This window comes from Callithrix jacchus, chromosome 18 (genome assembly GCF_049354715.1).
Source record: "Callithrix jacchus isolate 240 chromosome 18, calJac240_pri, whole genome shotgun sequence".
NCBI lineage: Eukaryota > Metazoa > Chordata > Mammalia > Primates > Cebidae > Callithrix > Callithrix jacchus.
The window spans coordinates 40726629-40747606 of NC_133519.1; the positions used below are offsets into that span (position 1 = coordinate 40726629).

General features: G+C 39.5%; 1 protein-coding gene across 23 annotated transcripts in view; it reads left to right on the forward strand.

Annotated features, from left to right (window-relative positions):
• RGSL1 (regulator of G protein signaling like 1) overlaps window positions 1–20978 on the forward strand; it is a 140324-nt gene that overhangs the window by 109754 nt on the left and 9592 nt on the right. For all 23 annotated transcript variants that reach the window (XR_013528977.1, XR_013528978.1, XM_078355067.1 and 20 more), the window contains 5 exons: window positions 2464–2657; window positions 5089–5206; window positions 5601–5721; window positions 7617–7746; window positions 15449–15623. Coding sequence is in view for 21 of the 23 variants with exons in the window: in XM_078355067.1 (XP_078211193.1) it covers window positions 2464–2657; window positions 5089–5206; window positions 5601–5721; window positions 7617–7746; window positions 15449–15623 (738 nt within the window). In the remaining 2 variants the exon portion in view is untranslated. The remainder of the gene's footprint in view (window positions 1–2463; window positions 2658–5088; window positions 5207–5600; window positions 5722–7616; window positions 7747–15448; window positions 15624–20978) is intronic.

The following is a 20978-nucleotide window of genomic DNA, read 5'->3' on the forward strand; positions in this document are numbered from 1 at the left end:
CCTGTAATCCCAGCACTTTGGGAGGCCGAGGAGGGTGGATCATGAGGTCAGGAGTTCAAGACCAGCCTGGCCAATATGAGGAAACCCCATCTCTACTAAAAATACAAGAATTAGCCGGGTATGGTGGTACGCACCTGTAGTCTCAGCTACCCAAGAGGCTGAGACAGAAAAATCGCTTGAACCCCTGGAGGCAGAGATTGCAGTGAGTCTAGATCACACCACTGTGCTACAGCCTGGGCAACAGAGCAAGACTCTGTCTCAAAAAAAAAAATGAATTAAAGGAAGGTATTCTGGCAATGATTAATCAAATAGAGAATATCAATAATGAGATAGAAATTATAAAATACAACAAAAAACCTAGCATTGAAAAGTACATAACTAAAATGAAAAATTGACTAGAGGCAATCAATAACAGATGTAAGTTGACAGAAGAATCATAGAGATCCACACAAAGACACATCATAATCAAACTGTTGAAAGATAAAGACAGAAAAATCTTGAGCGCTGCAGGAGAAAAAGGATGTATCATATTCAAGGGAACTACAGCAAGATTAATGTTTATTTCACATCAGAAACAATGATACCAAAGGTACTGAAATTATATATTCAAACTAAATTGAAAGGAAATAAATAATAACTATTAATGTATAGATAAAAAAGAGAAAAACACAGGAAATCTAGGCAAATAAGTTAGTTTTTTATAAAGATCAATACAATTGTTAAATTGTAAGATATAGTGACCAAGGGAAATAAGATGACACAGATAATCAACATCTGGATTTAAAGAGCATAAATTCTGCCCTGCAGAAATTAATATGATTTTAAGGAAATGCAAGAAACAAATTAGGCAACTTAGATAGAATACATAAATTTCTAGAATTTATGAAGTAAATTCTGAAGTAAGCTAGCTACTTTTCAAGGAAAAGTAGAACATGTGAATAAATCTATAATAAGAAAAGAATCGAATTAATAATTTAAAGTTTTCTCACATAGAAACACCCAGGCAGAGACAGCTTCACTGCGGAATTCTATGAAATATTTAAAGGCTAAGTAATGTCAATATTCCATGACCTCTTTGAGGAAACAGAGAAAGAAGAAACACTTGCCACCTTATTCTTTGAGGGCAGTATTATCCTGATCCCAAAGCCAGACCAAAGACGTAATAAGAAAAGAAAACCACAGACCAATACTCCCTCTAGTTTCTAGGTACAAAAACCTTCAATACAATATTTGCAAATGAAATCCAGCAATACATAAAAAAAGATCAGTGGCCAGGCTTGGTGGCTCGTGCCTCTAATCTCAGCACTATGAGAAGCCAAGGTGGGCAGATTGCTTGAGCTCAGGAGTTTAACACAAGCCTGGGCAACATAGTGAAACTCCATCTCTACAAAAAAAATAATAATAATACAAACATTATTAGCTGGGCACGATGGTGCACGCCTGTAGTTACGGCTACTTGGAGGCTGAGGTCAGGGGGAATCACTTGAGCCTGGGAGGTCAAGGCTGCAGTGAGCTGTGTTCATGTCACTGTTCTCCAGTCTGGGTTACCAAGTGGAATTTATCCTAGGAATACAAGGAATGCAAAAAGCAGTTATTATACCATACTAATGACACAAGGGGGAGAAATTCACATGGTTATCTCAACTGATGCAGAAAAAAAGCCTTTTACAACGTCCAGCACATATTTGTGATTTTTGAAATTCTCAATAAGATAAGAATAGAAGGGAACTATCTCATCCTGATAAAGGGCATCTGTTAAAAATCTATGGTTAACATCATAATGAAATAGGTGTATAAAGGAAGAGCAAGTTGGTCAAGATGTAGGTGTGTGTGTAGAGAGGTTTAAATAATAACTATGACATAAAGATGAGGTTTCATGGGCAGTTCAAATTTAAAAGTGGAGAACACAGGAACTGGAGATGTAGTTTCACCCATCAATAAAATTGGAAATCACTTCCTCCTATCAATAAACATTGAAACCCCAGAGGAGGCACAGATTACTGAGAAAAACCCATAAGGCAAAAGAATAGAGGACTGAGGATGAAACATTAGGGGCACCTTTATTCAAGGGGCAGTGAAAGAAGAAACCAGCAAAGGAAATTTAGAAACATTAATCAAAAACTGCTAATCATGCCCTGCCTCACAGAAATAAGTGCCAATTAGGAGTTGTTCTGAATCCGTAATGTGAAAAGAGAATCCCCTTGAAAAAATCGTACCCATTAAAATATTTTCCTTCATCTTCCATTAGGAAGGAAGATATTGGACCAAACTTAGAAAGGGTTCATAAAAGTTCAAGTTTATCACCAAAGAGACAGACAGATTTAACCAATTCATCCACAGTGCTCTTCACACATGGCTGAGGGCCCTACAGCCTGGGCAATGCACTTCCCCATTTTCTAATTGAGACAGAATCCATAGTCATCATTCCTTTCTCTCTACCAAAGATGGTTTCTTGTTTTCCAGAAACTTGGCAGAAGTCCTCTTAAATACACAGCACTTGGAGTTCTTCGGGGAGTTTCTCGAAGAACGGAATGCTGGAAGCCCATTGCAATTCCTGATAGCTGTACAGAAGATCAGTATAGAGACCAATGAAAAGACTTGCAAGTCTCTCATAGAAAAAGTAATCAAGACTTTCTTCCATGGCCGTCTCTCTCCTGGTATGCGTCCTCTTCTGATCCTGTTTTCCTTCTCCCTTCAGTGTCTTAGGAGAATAGCCTGGGAAATAACCTGTCTTATGTGAGGCCCCAGAGACAGCAGTACAGAGTGACAGCCACATGGGGCAGTATTGAGACAAAGATTAAGAGGGAGGGCAAAAGCAGAGAAGAGTAATAATAAATCCAAAGTCTTAATATGAGTTGTATTAGTCTGTCCTCACACTGCTATTGAAGAAATACCTGAGAATGGTAATTTATAAAGAAAAGAGACAAAAGATTGACTCACAGTTCCACATGTCTGGGAAAACCTCAGGAAACTTACGATCATGGCAGAAGGCACCTCTTCAGTGTGGCAAGAGAGAAAATGAGTGCCAAATGAAGGAGGAAGCCCCTTGTAGAACTATCAGATCTCTTGAAAATTCACTGTCACGAGAACAGCATGGGGGAAACCACCCCCATCATTCAATTATCTTCACCTGCCCTTGACACATGGGGATTATTACAATTCGGGATGACATTTGGGTGGGGACATAGAGCCAGATGATGTCATCCACCCGGCCCCTCCCAAATCTCATGTCCTCACATTTCAAAACACAATCATGCCCTTCCCACATTCCCCCAAAGTGTTAATTCATTCCAGCACTAACCCAAAGTCCAAGTCCAAAGTCTCGTCTGAGATAAGGCAAGTCCCTTCTGCCTATGACCCTGTAAAATCAAAAGCAAGTTAGTTACTTCCCAGATATAATGGAGATAACAGGCATTGCATTAATACACCCATTCCAAATGGGAGAAATTGGCCCAAACAAAGGGGCTCAGTCCCCATGCAGGTCCGAAATCCAGTAGGGCAGTCACCGAACCTTAAAGTTCCAAAATGATTTCCTTTGACTTCTTGTCTCACACCCAGGTCACACTGATACAACAAGTGGGCTTCCACAGCCTTGGGCAGCTCCATCCCTGTGGCTTTGCAGGGTACAGCTCACCTCCCAGTACCAATTTACTGTATTAGTCCATTCTCACACTGCTATGAAGAATTGCCTGGGACTGGTCATTTATAAAGAAAAGAGGTTTAATTGACTCAGTTCCACATGGCTGGGAAGGCCTCAGCAAACTTTCAGTCATGGTGGAGGGCACCTCTTCACAGGGTGGCAAGAGAGAGAATGAGTGCCCAGGGAAGGGTGAAGCCCTTGTAAAACCATCATATCTCATGAGAACTCACCCACTATCATGAGAAGTGTGTGGGGGAAACCACCCCCATGATTCAGTTATCTCCACCTGGTCCTGCCCTTGACATGTGGGAATTATTACAATTCAAGGTGAGATTTGGGTGGAGACACAGAGTCAAATCATATCACTAGTAAAGGAAGCCAAGAGCAAGATACTTTCACATGTATCCTCTCATTTAATTTTATTTAATTCTAAAACCAGAATTTTATTTAATCCCTGAAATATAGGGACAGGCATCTCCACTAGACTAATGAAGAAAGGGAAACACAGAGAGGTTAACTAGCTTGTACACTTCATAGAACTTGAATTCAAATTCAAGTCATTTGGCCATTAAACCAACTAGGGTGAAGTTAGATACAAAAAGCAAAAGTTAGCTGTCTGCAAAGGTGGCGTGTCTGCCACCCGTGAATTGTGAAGACAGTTGTACTGGGAAGGAGAACTGTGTGCCTGAAAAATCTTTGTTTTTGAAGTTGTGTCTTATTTTGTTTCCTAAGTTGGGAGGATAAATATGGTAAATAAAGTCTTGTTGGCCAACAGCTGAAGTTGCGATGAAGAGAGAGCCTCCTATTTTGTCGCAGATGGTATTTTTGTATGTTTGGTTTTTGCTTTTAGTAAACCAAGATAAGGAAATAAATTTTTGTGAATATAGAAAAATAGGTCAAATTAACAAATATTTATTCATAAGCATTATTTATTTGTTGAATCTGTGGATGTTGAGTTCTGTACAATATTTTGAATAAGCTAGAAGAGGAAGAGTGTCCAGATCCTATCCTTGATTATTTTCAAGTCTCATCAATGAACACAACAGTCCGAATACCTGAAGAACCATATTACCCTCACAATACTTATCTGAAATCTTGGATGCCCTATCTGCCCAGCAATTTAACTGTAATCCTTTCCTCTTCTGCTTTCTCTCTAAATCCAAATTTTCAAACCAGCTGCAGAAATAAGTCCTTTAAAAATTTCTTTCCTCTTAAGCACGTATCTTCGAAATTTGAATAAAACCAAATGAGGAAAAGAATTTGGTTTACAAATGGGTTTGCACATCACATTTCAAATATGCTTTGGAGATTTTCTAACAAACTGTGGAGGACTCAGAGTTTAGCCAGATTGAGAATGGGTGTGGTGAGACTCAGGATGAAAAAACCACCAGCTGTCTCAGAAATGGCAGACCAGGATTACGGCTTCTTTTCTCTCTTGCATTTTCTAGAAGAAATGCTGCAGTATGATGCCCCTATCATAAAAGAAATCGCTCGCATGCATCATGTCACCGTGACCAAAGTATTAGAGCTCCAGGGACATATTATGAAATCTATAGAAGAAAAGTGGTAAGTATACTCAGTGAAAGAAAGAATTCTTCTGGAGTTGCTCCTTGGGGTTTCATAATCCATTTTCATAACTCATTGCTAGAGCCTCTCTACAAAATAAAAAGTCAAACTCATCTTGAACTCTCCTACCTGTCTACCACACACACACACACACACACACACACACACACACACGTTTCTGTTTATTTGCATTAATAAACAATAGTGTTGATCAGGAAGGTTAGGCTGACACTAACAAAGGTCTGATATAGTAAGAAGATAATTTTTTAGTATTTCATCATTCCCCAATTACCACTGAGACTTCCTCCGGAAGCTGCCGTAGGTTTGCCTGGACTGTTATCTTTTATGTGCCAAGTTTTTGTCCTGTTTGATATTCCTGATCTCCTTCTGGCAGGTTTAAAGAATATCAAGACCTGTTCCCACCTCGCCCTCAGGAGGTGGACGTACGAAGTGAAGTACAACGTTCATCTAGGAAACCCTCAAAGAGAGTGTCAGCTTTCCTACAGGAATCCCAGGTTAGTGCAGAAGAAAGTGGAACAAGACACTGGAGACAAGAAAATCATTGTCTTAGGGGTAGGTTTTTAAATCCCCATTTTGCAAAGGAGGAATCTGAGACTCAGAGAAATTGTTATACTAGGAATTTAAGGAAGTACCTCTCTTCTCTACCTGTGATTAGAATCAACTGAGTAATAGGTACAGGGACCGGACACATGGAGCTCTTCTAGTTGAAAGTTAGTGTGGAGGACATGGCTTGGCAGTGAAGCAAAGAGGCTGGTCCTCTGCATCCAAATTAAATTTACAAACCCAGTCACTGGTCTAACAGAACAACTTACACCCCCACTTTCCAGGGTGAATCTCTTACTGTATATCAAAAGCCGAGCTTAAAAAAGGCATCCTGCAGACAAACAAACCAGAGAGAGAATGCAAAGAGCTGAGAACAAAGCGCACCATTTCCTTCTTTCAAACTATCTAGCTCATTCTTTCTCCTATGGGAGGACAGAAAAAAGGAAGAACGAGGAAAAGGAATGTTACTCAGGAAAGTCTCTATGTGGTATGAGAACAAAAAAAAAGAAAGACAATACATGTCCCCTTAGAGAATCAGTTGCTCCATGTGTTTTAGAGGCTGGTCAGCATCGGAAGAATTTTAGCCCAGCTCTGTCTGACTCCAAAGATCATTCCAAGATAACTTGGAAAATAATGCCTAAGCCCATTGATCCAGTACTCCAGGGATGAAAATGTATTGCTCCCTCCTCTCTCCTCTGTATTTTCTCCATATATGAATAAACTCCATGTCAGGGCACCATGAATGGTCATATAGACTACTAAAAAGAATACTTTACCCAGAACCAGTGCACTTGGTTTAATTTCAGGCCTTCCAGTTGTTCTTAGAAAATAAGATGAAAGGAAACCAACATGTACTGAATGCCTACTCTTTGCCAAGCACTGCTTTGGGGTTTACGTAGATAACCACCAAGTCTCACTGCAACCCTGAAGGCTATTGTTTCTGTCTTACACATGGAGACACTGAGACACAGGTTAAGTAACTTGACACAAATTACACAATGAGGTTCTGAGAAGCTAAGCTTCAGACTCAAGACTCAAAGCACTTTTTGATCCCAAATTCAGTGCTTTTTGTACTTCACTGCTTTCTGTCTAAAGCCATGCTTACGTTGTTTCCCTCCCTGCAGACTGAAACAACTGAACTACTTAACCAACAAAGGTCTTTCTGGCTCTAGGTATCAATTTCTTGAAGGACAAATAAAATGTACAGTGGTTCCTGGGTACCTATTTAGAAACAGATGAAGAAACTTACAAAATTCATGTATGTGGGGTGTGTGTGTGTGTGTGTGTGCATGAGAGAGAGAGAGAGAGAGAGAGAGAGAGAGAGAGAGGAGGTGTATGAGTGGGTAGAAGTAATTATAATCCCAGCTACTCAGGAGGCTGAGGCAGGAGAATTGCCCGAACCCAGGAGGCGGAGGTTGTAGTGAGCCGAGAACGCGCCATTGCACTCCAGCCTGGGTAACAAGAGCGAAACTCCGTCTCAAAAAAAAAATTATATTTTCTTTTTTAAATGCTTAGTAATGTTCATTTCCTTATTCCTTCAATGTTTCAAAATTTGCCTGAGCCTTCGGTTCTTTATTTCTGTTCTCGTTTTCTTCCAGTTTTTAGCTCTCATGCGCCCTCTCTTAATCACAGCATCTCACATCTTCACTGTTGAAAGGCTGTGGTAGGAGGAGCATGAACAAATGGCTACGGCCATGACTGTTGAGGCTAGAATCTTTCACCCACCAGCTACTTAATTTGGGGCAGATTATACAATGTAATGAACGCCAAGCTTTGGCATAAGGTAGACTCTCGGAGAACAGCAGCTATACTAAGGAACACGTTATACTCCTCTTTCTTTCCCCAGAAGAAAGGCTGGCTGAGGATGATCAGCTTTATCAGGAGCTTTTGCAAGTACCGCAGATTTATGTCGAATCCTAGTAAGCGCCAGGAATTTGAAGACTATCTTCACCAGGAAATGCAAAATAGCAAGGAAAGTAAGTCATTTCTATATTTGCCCCACTCCCTGTTGATATTTTAGCCATCAGGGTCAGCCCACATAAGAAGCTTATTGCTTTGTGTCATGTCTGCAGCAGCCTGGAGTCTAGCAAAAATGCCCAGGTCCTGTGTGCAAAGCCAAGCCCAGGCCTGCCTAGAGAGGATGCAAGCCCCGAGGCCTCTGCTTAAGGAGCCAGCAAGGATAGGAAATAACTAACCTAAGGCATTGCCAAATCTCATATTTACAAAATAACTGCCTTATGTTTTTGAATTTGCTCTTTAAAAATTATTTTCAAAATGTTTCTGCTTATAAAATTAACACATGCTATTAATAAAGAGGTAATAAAAATTACAGGAATATATAGTATAGAAGTGAACATCCCTCCAGAGATGACATTGTTAATACTTGTGAACCTGCCTCCTCATTATTTTTCTGTATATTACTTTTCCCGCAAAATTGAGGCCATATATCTGATTTGTAACTCGCTTTTTTTTTTTTTTTTTTTTTGCTCAACAATGTATCGTGGACATCGTTTTGTCAGTACACGTATATCTGCCTTGTTTTTGACTGCCATAAAGTGTCCATTATATGGATTAATTCAACTGCTTCACTAATTAATTCCTTCATTTAACACACTTTTGGAGAATCCACTACATGGCAGGCAGTTTGCCAGATGCTGGAGATACAGTCGTGAACAATAGGGAGCCTGCAGCAGAGGGTCTGCCCTGTGTACCTGCAGATTTCAAACAGAAAACGCAAGCCACAGAGGCTGGAGCCAGAGTGCCTGGATTTGAATCTGCCGTTCTCTAGCTGAAGGACCTTGAGAAAGTTACCTCGTACCTCCATTTTCTTGTCTGTAGAATAGGAATGGGAATTGTTTCTATTTCACAGAGTTATTAGAACTGTTCTTGGCAATAGTACATGCTATAAGAGGGTTAGCTAGTGTTATTGCTATTATTATATAATTGTGATGAGTGATCCCAATGATAATTGCAGGGAGACTCTATTAGTCAAGGCAGGAGGGCCAGAGAAAATTTTTCCCAGAAAATGACATACAGTTGAGTTTTCAGGAATGACCAAGTTAGGTAGATGGGATGGGAGGAGAGTGATTTCTAGGTATGCTCAGAATCATAAAATAAAAAAGAGGATGGTGCAATTCAGAAACTACCATCAGGCCAGTCGGACTAGAGATTCATGAGATGGGGAAAGTGCTTGAGATGAGACTTGAAAGACTGACAGTGACAAATCATGGCTCTCTTGATGACATGTGAGTTGTTCTAACTTTCACTTAAGCAATGCTGCAAAACATACATCTCTTGCAATTGTGTGTTTCTATGAAATAAATTCTTTAAAATGGGAGTGATGGGTAAATGGTTAAAAACAGTTAAATTTTCGCCCTCCAAAAACACTGCACTAATTTAAACTCTTGCCAACCATATAAACTAGTGTCTGGTTCCTCACATTCTCATCAACACAGTATGTTATACATTTTTTAAAACTGCCAACCTGGTAAATGAAAAATAATGGGCCAGGTATTCTATTCTCATTTATATTACTTTAGTAATTGAGCATCTTTATTTACTGGTCACTTGTATTCTTTTTTTAACTGTTTATGCCCTTCGTCTATTTTTCTATTGGTATTTTAATGTTACTTATTTTAATTTGAAAAATGTTTGTATATGTATTTTATGAACTGCTTCAAAACCAAACATTTTGGCTTTAAGAATAGTTTTAGCAGGCCGGGCACAGTGGCTTATGCCTGTAATCCCAGCACTTTGGGAGGCCAAGGTGGGTGAATCACTTAAGGTCAGGAGTTTGAGACCAGCCTAGTTAACATGATAAAACTCCATCTCTACTAAAATACAAAAATTAGCTGAGCATGGTGGTGTGTGCCTGTAATCCCAGCAACTTGGGATGCCACTGTGCTTCAGTCTGGGTGATAGAGCGAGACTCCATCTCAAAAAAAAAAAAAAATAGCTCTAGCGCTTTTGTTGCTTTTTTTTTTTTAAATAAACCAGCTCAAGCCCTCATGCCCCCAACTGGTAGGAAGTCCTGTTTCATCATTCTTTGACTCCTCCCTTCCCCAGTATTATGTTAGAACGCAAGACCTGTACTTACCCAATTCAATAGGAAGTCTACACAACTTCCGGTTCCCCTTAGATGCAGGGAAGAGCTTATGACACTCAGCCTGACACTGGTCTAAGTTTTTATTTAAAATATAGCATACTTATAAGTGACTGTATGAATACCCATCATCCAAACCAAGAAATAGAAAATGGCATAACTCAGATGACACCTGATGTCCCTCTTCAATAGAACTCCCCCTTTACCCATCACTTGAATCCAGGAGGCAGAGGTTGCAGTGAGCTTAGAGCACACCACTGCACTCCTATCTTGATGCAACCCCTATCTTCAACACAAGCGTTTATTTTACCGTTGCCTTTTAAAGCGTACATGTGTTTTCATACTCTTTCTGTAGTTTCCTGCCTCAAACAAACTTTGATTCCCATTGGAACCTCCACTGAATTTTTAATCTCACTGATTTTCTTATGCCAGAGTGTGTGTGTGTTTAGTATCTGAGAAAACAGAAGCAATCAGAAGAGTTTTACAGCTTCCCTCCACTGAATCACCTGTCTGCCTGCCCTGTATTCACATGCTCTGGTCACTGAATAGACTGCCTGACCTTGCTCTTAAGGAAGCATCCAGGCCCTCATCTACTCAAGGGCATTCATCCAGTCATTTTTGCATATTCTCCTGCATCATTTTTATTTTTTTCTACTGGATTATTCACTCGGCACCAAATATGGCATAGTACCTCTCAACTAAAAATGAATCCCTGATTCTACATTCCCCTCCAATTATCTGGTACATTTGTCTGTTTCCCTTTTGAACAAAAATTCTCGGGAGTTATGCATTCTTGCTACTTTGTTTTCTTTTCTTCCCATTTATTTTTAAATTACTTTTTAGAATAGCTTTTTAAGCTACAATTTTTATACAGTAAAATTCACTAATTTTAATTGTGCAATTTGATTAATGTAACTACCTTTGCAATCATGATATAGAATACTTGCTTCACCACAAGAAATTCCTTTATGCATCTTTTCAATCAACACCCTCCCCCTTCCACTACTGCTCTCTGGTCTGGCAACAGCTGACCTGCTTCTATCACTACAGCTTAGTCTCTTAAAGAATTTAATATAAATGGAATCATGCAGTAAGTACTGCATGCATGCAATAGTCCTTTGTGACCAGCTTCTTTTACATAGCCTGATGCTTTTGGGATTCCTCTATGCTATTGCATATATCAGTAGCTCATTCCTTTTTATCACTGGGTAGTATTCCATTGTACCATAGCATCCTTTGTTTACACATTCACCAATTGGTACATACTTGGGTTGATTCCACTTTGGTGCTATTATGAATTACACTGCTATGAATATTCAAGTATTTGTGTGGATATATATTATTTCTTTTGGGTAAATATTTAAAAGAGGAAGTGCTGAGTTATGTGGTAAGTATATGTTAACTTTATAAGAAATGGCCAAACTGTTTTCCAAAGTGATTGTACCACTTTTGCATTTTCACCACCAGTGTAGGAAAGTTTCCATTGTTCCCCATCCTCACTAACCTGTGGTATTATCTGTCTTTTTAATTTTAGCCATTCTAGAGGGTCTGTAATGGTATCTTGTTTTAGTTTAATTTTTATTTTGTTATGACTAATGATGTTGAGTATGTGTTTATGTGCTTGCTTGCTGTATTAGTCCATTTTCACACTGCTGATAAAGACATACCCAACACAGGGAAGAAAAAGAGGTTTTAATGGACTGACAGTTCCATGTGGCTAGGGAGGCCTCACAATCATGGAAGAAGGCAAGGAGGAGCAAGTCACATCTTATATGGATGGCAGCAGGCAAAGAGAGAGCTTATGCAGGGAAACTCCCCCTTTTAAAACCATCAGATCTCATGAGACTTACTCACTATCTTGAGAACAGCACAGGAAAGACCTGCCCTCCATGATTCAGTTACCTCCCACTGGGCCTCTCCCACAACATGTAGGAATTCAAGGTGAGATTTGGGTGAAGACACAGCCACACCATATAAATTGCCATACATATGGTGCATTTTTTAGTGAAGTGTCTGTCTGTATCTCTTGCCCATTTTAAAAAAAAACTCTGTTGTGTTATTATTGAGTTGTAAGAATTCTTTATATAATCTAGATATATTCTTTGAGGGACATACTTTGAAATTATTTTCTCTTAGTTGATGGCTTGCTCTTTCATTTTTTACTTAGTGTCTTTTGAAGATCCAAAATCCAAAATACTCCAAAATCTACCACAAATAAAAAATTTTGCACCTAACCTCATGTAACAGGTTGCAGTGAAAATGCAGGGAGGGGCACAATACACAATTTGTGCAGTGTCCCCAAGGTGTAGATGAAATTACCTTCAGGCTATATGCATAAGGAGTATTCAAACATAAATAAATTTCGTGTTTAGATTTGGGTCTCATCCCCAAAATGTCTCATTGTATATATGCAGATATTCCAAAAATCCAAATCTGAAACACTTCTGGTCCCAAGCATTTCAGATAAAGGATATTCAATCCATAGTATAAGAACCTTAAAATAGGTTTCCAGACACTGTAAATTATATCTTTTCAGGTGTTGGATGTTTTTATATTCCTATAAAATATGCCTGAACTTTGTTGTGAGATGCAGTTAAGTTACTCAAAACTAGTTTTATTCTTTTGGGTCTTCCTTTTATGATTGGTTAAGTGAATTGAAAGCCATGTCATTTGCATAGCTAGTTATTCTCCACTACTGAGGTAAAACCTTCCTGGGTATTCTACCAAGTTCCTCATAAATTATAAGTTTTTCTAGTCTCCTGGTGGAAGCAGGCACTATTTCCGGTTCTGTGTGAGCATCAAGGACAGTTCTTTAATGCTTTCAGATCCCCCTACCCTCAAGCTTTGGGTGGTTTCCTCATATCTTGAGCGGGTCAGCACTCTGCTGAGTACTTGAGGGAACCTCTGCAGATTTCCAGTTTCTCCCTCTCCTCTTTGAACTCCATCTTGTGAATTCTAGCCACATTGATCTCACTGGACTCTCACGTTCATCTTCTCAATTTAGAGAGTCCACGGAATTTGGTCTGGGTTTTCCCTCCCTGACTATGGAATGGATCCTACCTCAAGGTGGTAAAGTGGGGCAAGAGTAGAGCTCACTCATTTTTCCCAAATTCAGTGATCACTGTCCTTAATTCTCTGATAGTGTCTTAAAAACTGTTTCAATATATTTTGCCTGACTTTTAAAAATTGTTTCTGGAGGGAGAATTCCTTAGTACTCTATCTTAGACAAAAGTGAGCATTCTAATAAAAAAGTTTCAGCAGGCTGGGCATGGTGGCTCACACCTGTAATCCCAGTACTTTTGGAGGCAAGGTGGGTGTACCACCAAAGGTCAGGAGTTCGAGACCAGCCTGACTAATATGGTGAAACTCTGTCTCTATCAAAAATACAAAAATTAGCCAGGCATGGTGATGTGCACCTGTAATCCCAGCTATTCAGGAGGCTGAAACAGGAGAATTGCTTGAACCAGGAGGCGGAGGTTGCAGTGAGCTGAGATCACACCACTGCATTCCAGCCTGGGAGACAGAGCAAAAACTCCCTCTGAAAAACAAAAGTTTCAACAGATTAGTAACAGTAGCCAAGTGAGAATGATCCTCCTGACTATAATGTAGGGAATATACTACACAAAAGCAAAATTAAGAGTAGGAAGCACAGTCAGGGCAGGAACTAGGCTGAGGCAAGAAAGGCATATAACACACATAAATTAAGGAGGCACTGACCCTCAGGCTCATACACATGGCAACTCCACACTTGTACCACTTTGATAGTAAACGCTTCCTTAAAATGTGTCCTAGGCACCTCCGTCACCTTAGTAGGTCCTGACCCTAGTCCTGACCCCAAGAACACTTACGTGGTTTTTGCAACAAGTGAAAGATGATGATGCTGTGAACGAAGGTCACTGCAAGAAGGACCAACAGTAGATCTATTTGAAATATATTCAGAAAGCAGAACCAACAGTATTTGGTGACTAATTGGATGTGGAAAGAGAAAGAAGTCAAATATGACTCCCAGGTAGTAATGAGTTGGAGCTGCTCAGACTGGTTAGTGAGAGCCAGCTGTTAAATATTCTGAAATTTTGTGAGCTACCTAATCAGCGTCAGTAGCTTAAAATGTAGTACAGTGAAAATATTTACTATTGAAATCGGTGAATAATACAAATTAGGTCTCCCCTTCTACCATCAAAGCCAGTTTACAGGCATCCAATGGCTTCCAGGTTAATTGGGTGAATTTGTCACCCTATTTCCTAGAATCCCTAACCATCATATCAATTTCCACTATTAGCTAGACTTTTTTCACTTCAAACTCAAGTCTAAGAGAGAAAGATTGAAAGACAGTAGGAGAGGGACCTTATGTCTTATGCAATATGGCAACCCTAGGGTCTGGCACAGCGTCTGGGACATAACAAGTGTGAGGTATTTATGGAATCTTCTAGTTACCCTCCCATTCTGTTTTGTTTTGTTTTGTTTTTGAGATGGAGTCTCACTCTGTCACCAGGCTGGAATTCAGTGACACTGGGCTCACTGCAACCTCCACCTCCAGGGTTCAAGCAATTCTCCTGCCTCAGCCTCCCGAGTAGTTGGGATTATAGGCGAACACCACCACTCCAGGCTAATTTTTTTTTTTTTTTTTTTTTTTTGTATTTTTAGTAGAGACGGGGTTTCACCATGTTGGCAAGGATGGTCTCGAACTCCTGACCTCATGATCTGCCCCCTTGGCCTCCCAAAGTGCTGGGATTACAGGTGTGAGCCACCACGCCTGGCCTACCCTCCGATTCTGCATAAACACTGCACCAAAAGGAATCCTACCTACACCATAGGGAGCACCACACCAGCTTGAGTAAATCCTGAACAGCACTCCAGAATAAAGGATTTACAGAAAGAATGGTAAATTCTAGAGCCAGATTAGACATTTTTCTGAAACCCAGCCAGATAACTAACCAAGGTCTATTTGTCAGATCCAGCCCAAACCTGTTCTTTTCTCAGACCTGAATCCCTATGAATAGATTTCTTTGGCTATAATCTAGTCGATAAACTTCTAAAAGAAGCATTTTATTTTTCTGACACAGAATCCACATCTTTCAGTGCCTCTTGTGCTCTCCTTTACTCTAGCTTTCTACCCTCAGTTTCCTTAATAAACGTCTTTACTCACGATATTTTGACTTTTGCTTTGTGCTGCTTTTCTCATTTGCTCGTAAACTACTTCCTGATAAAACGTGAGTAAGCATCATTGGTGCTACACACTCCATTTGGAAGGTCACATCTGCATGTTTCATTTTCACAGCCTCAGCAGAAACCTTGGGCATTAGTGTAACTATAGTGGGATTACATTTCTATTAGATGAGCACCTTCAGTGCTCAGATGACTTATGTTGTGTGTGTGTCATACTACCTGAGTTGATGGCTTTTTCAGCAGTCCTTCAAGTCCGAGTAAAAGGTTGAGCCCAATGGCAGAAAGTGACTATTTCAATAGGCCAATAGGGTAGATGGACAGTCTCCTTTCTTCGTTTTTGTTATGCCCAGGTTGAGGATGAGAGTGACTTGCTCAAACAAGATTGTACTTCCTTCTTCTTTCTCTCTCAGATTTCACCTCACCACACAGCACCTTGGGCCGTCCAGCTCCACCCACCGCAAGCACCCGGAGCGCAGACCAAGAGAACGGAGAATCGACCCTCGTAAAGCGCCGTATATTTGGACACAGGATTATCACTGTCAACTTTGTGATCAATGATCTATATTTCTTTTCTGAAATGGAAAAGTAAGTTTCCCACCTCCCCTTCTTCTGCCCTGAGAATGACTTTTCATCCTTAGTACTGCCCAGCAAAAACTGGCTTGATCTGTAAGAGACGCGGTGATTTCAGCCCTGCCCAGTAGGAGTCCCTCTTTCTGACAATCCTGCGGAATGCTGTCACTCAGTTGATTTCCATCTTTCTTTTCTTGGGGTCCTAAGAGCTCTTCAGTATTCCAGAAATTCCAATGTTAAAATGCAGTTACTTAGTCCCAGAAAAGGCAGCATGTTTTTCTTTATTATTTATAAATGTGAAAAAGTCCTATTATGTAACACCATGGTACCAATATTCTTCAGCTAAAGCCAGGAATTATAATATAAATTGTGTGTGTGTGTGTGTGTGTGTGTGTGTGTGTGTGTGTGTGTGTGTGTATGACATTAAAGAGATATTTTTAAGTTAAGTCTTATTAATGTACATTAATTCACCTGTCAAATTTTTTATATAAAGCCAAACAAAGTCAATCCACAATGGGAGGTCTATATATTTTTCTTGCATAAACTATACCCCAAAAGCTGTCTGCTAGTTATTTTTTTAATTGATACATAAACTTAGGTCTTATTTCTTCTATCTAACTGTGTATTTGTACCCCTTGATCAAACTGTCTTCATCCCCCACCCCCTACCCTTCCCAGCTTCTGGTAACGACTTGAGATCCCCTTTTTTAGCTCCCACATATGGGTGAAAACACGTGATGTGTCTTTCTGTGTTTGGCTTATTTCACTTAACATAAGTGAAATACAGCTCCACCCGTGTTGCTGCAAATGACAGGATTTCCTGCTTTTCTGTGGTGGAACACTACTTTGCTGTGTATCTGTATACAGCACATTTTCTTTAACCATTCATCCGTCGGTGGACACTTAGGTTGATTCCATATTCTGGCTATTGTGAACAGTGCTACAGTAAACATGGGAGTGCAAGTATCTCTTCAACACACTGATTTCCTTTCCTTTGCACATATACCCAGTATTAGGATTGCTGGATCACATGGAAGTTCTGTTCTTAGCTTTTTGAGGAAGCTCCATACTGTTTTCCACAATGGCTGTACTAATTTATGTTTCCACCAACCAGGTACAAGGTTTCCCCTTTCTACACATGCTCACCAGTGTCCGTGTCTTTTTGATAATAGCCATTTTAACTAGGGTAAGATGATATCTCATTGCGGTTTTGGCTTGTGTTTCTCTCATGATTTGTGATGTTAGCAGTTTTTCATATGCCATTTGGGCATTTTTATGTCTTCTTTTGAGAAATGTCTGTCTAGATCTTTTGTGTATTTTAAAAATCAGATTATTTGGGTTTTCTATAATTGAGATGTTTGAACTCCTTATATATTCTATCTGTTGTTTGATAGATAGTTTGCAAATATTTTCTCACATTCTGTGAGTTGTCTCTTTATTTTGTTGATTTTTTCCTTTGCTGTGCAGAAGCTTTTTAGCTTGATGTGATCCCATTTGTGCATTTTTGCTTTGGTTGCCTGTGCTGCTTACACAAAAACCTTTGCCCAAACCAGTGTCCTGCCATGTTTCCCCAGTGTTTTCTTCCCGTAGTTTCAGAGTTAAGTCTAAACGTGTTAAACATTTTTATTTGATTTTTGTGTATGGTGAGAGATAGGGGTCCAATTTCATTCTGCTGCATAAGGACATTTAGTTTCCCCAGCACCATTCATTGAAGAGGTGGTTCTTTCCCCCATTGTACATTCTTGCCACCTCTGTCAAAAGTGAGTTGGCTACAAAGGCATAGATTTATATCTGAATTGTCTATTCTGTTCCATTGTTCTATATTTCTGTGTTTATGCCAGCACCATGCTGATTTATTTCCGTCTTCATTCGTTTCAATAAGTTTTTTAATTTTCTTCATTTCTTCATTGACCCATTGGTCATTCAGGAGCATGTTGTTTAATTTCCACATATTGTACAGTTTCAAGGTTTCACTTGGTATTGATTTCTAGTTTTTTTCCATCATGGTCAGACAGGATGCTTGAATCTATTTATACTTTTGGAAATTTGTTGAGACTTGTTCTGTGGTCTAGCTTGGAAAATGTTCCATGTGCTGATGAAAAGACTGTGTATTCTGTAGCAGTTGGGTGAAATGTTCTGTCAACGTCAGTTGGGCCTATTTGTTGTGGTGTGAAGCTTAACTACAATTTTGTTGCTGATTTTCTGTCTGCATGATCAGTCCATTACTAAGAGTGGGTCTGTAGCAGTTGGGTGAAATGTTCTGTCAACGTCAGTTGGGCCTATTTGTTGTGGTGTGAAGCTTAACTACAATTTTGTTGCTGATTTTCTGTCTGCATGATCAGTCCATTACTAAGAGTGGGTCTGTAGCAGTTGGGTGAAATGTTCTGTCAACGTCAGTTAGGCCTATTTGTTGTGGTGTGAAGCTTAACTACAATTTTGTTGTTGATTTTCTGTCTGCATGATCAGTCCATTACTAAGAGTGGGTCTGTAGCAGTTGGGTGAAATGTTCTGTCAACGTCAGTTGGGCCTATTTGTTGTGGTGTGAAGCTTAACTACAATTTTGTTAGTGATTTTCTGTCTGCATGATCAGTCCATTACTAAGAGTGGGGCATTGAAATCTCCTGTTATTGTATTGCAATCCTTCTCTCCTTTTAGATCTTTTAACGTTTGCTTCACATACTTGGGTGTTCTCATGTTGGATGCATAGATATTTATAATTTTTATATTCTCTTACTGAATTGGCCCTTTTATCATTATATAGTGACTCTGTCTCTTTTTAGAGTCTTCAACTTGTATCCTATTTTTTCTGATATAACTATAGCTATCCTGGTATTTTTTGTTTGTTTCTACTGACATAGGATATCTTTTCCATCCCTTCACTTCCAGTATATGTGTGTTTTCCTAGGCGAAGTGGGTTTCTTGTAAGTAGCATGTAGTTGGGTCTTGTTTCTTGTCATCCAGCCACTGTACATCTTTTAATTGGAGAATTGAGTCTATTTACATTCAACATTCTTGTTAATAAGTAAGAACTGACTACTGCCATTTTGTTGCTTATTTTCTGGTTGTTTTTGAACTCCTCTTTTCCTTTCTTACTGTCTTCTTTGTGATTAAGTAATTTTCTCTAGTAGTACATTTTAATGCATTGCTTTTTATTTTTAGTGTAACTATTATAGGTTTCTGTATTGTGGTTACTATGAGGCTTACCAAAAGTATTTTGTGGATATAACAAATTACTTTAAAGAGATGACAACTTACCATACATCAGAAAGAAAAGAATAAAAACAAAGAAAAAAGTAAAATGAACCTCTATACTTTAACTCCATCCTCTCAACATTTGGACATCTTGTCTCAATCTGCATATTTTATATTGTTTATCTCTTATCAGATTGCTTTAGCTATTGCTGTTTCTGATAAATTTGTCTTTTTTTTTTTTTTTTTTTTTTTTTGAGATGCAGTTTCACTCTTGTTACCCAGGCTGGAGTGCAATGGCGCGATATCAGCTCACCACAACCTCCGCCTCCTGGGTTCAGGCAATTCTCCCGCCTCAGCCTCCTGAGTAGCTGGGATTACAGGCACGCGCCACCATGCCCAGCTGATTTTTTGTATTTTTAATAGAGACGGGGTTTCACCATGTTGACCAGGGTGGTCTCGATCTCTTGACCTCGTGATCCACCCGCCTTGGCCTCCCAAAGTGCTGGGATTACAGGCGTGAGCCACCGTGCCCGGCAAATTTGTCTTTTAGACTTTACACCAGGATTATGAGTGAACTGCACACCACAAATACTATATTAGAATATTCTGGGTTGGTCTGTGCACTTTTACCAATGATTTTATAGCTTCACATGTTTCTTCTTGCATGTGAGTCTCATTTTTTTTTTTTTTTTTTTTTTTTTTTTTTTGAGACGGAGTTTTGCTCTTGGTACCCAGGCTGGAGTGCAATGGCACGATCTTGGCTCACCGTAACCTCTGCCTCCTGGGAACAGGCAATTCTCCTGCCTCAGCCTCCTGAGTAGCTGAGATTACAGGCACACGCCACCATGCCCAGCTAATTTTTTGTATTTTTAGTAGAGACGGGGTTTCACCATGTTGACCAGGATGGTCTCGATCTCTTGACCTCATCATCCACCCGCCTCGGCCTCCCAAAGTGCGTTAGTCTCATTTTCTTTCAGATTAAAGAACTCTCTTTAGCATTTCTTGTAAGACATGTCTGTTGGTCATGAATTCTCTCAGCTTTTGCTTGTCTAGGAAAGGCTATCTCTCCTTCATAGTTGAAAGATAGCTTTGTGGGATATAGAACTCTTGGATGGTGGGGGTTTTTTTTTTTTTGGCACTTTGAAAATGTTTTCTCGTTTTCTCCTGGCCTTTATGGTTTCCATTGAGAAGTCTGTTGCCAGATGAATTGGAGTTTTTTATATGTTATTTTCTTCTTTTGCTGCTTTTAGGATTCTCTGTTTGTCCTTAACCTTTAAGAGGCGATTGCTATAGTACATGGGGTAGTGTTATTTGGGTCGAATTTATTTGATGTTCTCTGGATTTCCTGTACCTGAACATGTATGTCTTTGTCAAGTGTTAGGATGTTTTCTGTTACTGTTTTGAATAAGTTTTCTCTTCCTTGCTCTTGCTCAACTCCCTCTCAAACACCAATAATATTTAGATTTGATCTTTTGAAGTAATTTTACTTTTTTCTCCTCTGTCTCACCATATTTGAATTCTGAGGTGTTGCTGGTAATAACCTCAGTACTGTTTGTTTTGAGTTTCCATATGGGGGAATGAAGCCAACTTGCTTCCATGGTAACATTTCGGAAGCTAAAGTGTCTGTCTACTGATTTGAATTCTGATTTCTTTAAAGTGGAACAGAATTCAAAGATTACTGTGAAGCAATTTAATCCTTCTGGATTTTTGTGCTTTTTTTTATTTTTTATTTTTTGAGATGGAGTCTTGCTCTCTCCTCAGGCTGGAGGGCAGTGGTACAACCTTGTCTCTCTGCAACCTCCACTTCCTAGGTTCAAGCAATTCTCCTGCTTCCGCCTCCCAAGCAGCTGGGACTACATATACATGCCACCATACCCAGCTAAGTTTTGTAGTAAAGACAGGATTTTACCATATTGGCCAGGATGGTATCAATCTCCTGACCTCGTGATCTGCCTGCCTTGGCTTCCCAAAGTGCTGGGATTACAGGCATGAGCCACTGCACCCGACCGACAGCACTTTTTTTAAAGCTGCTTGCCTTCATTAGAATTTCCAAAACATTCTAATTTGTTTTTTTATAAATAACAACTTTTCTTTTATGTTCATATTTTATCAGTTTTCACGAGTTACTTATCATGGCAATTATAGTTACTAATTATCTTTACAGAAGGGATGACATTTG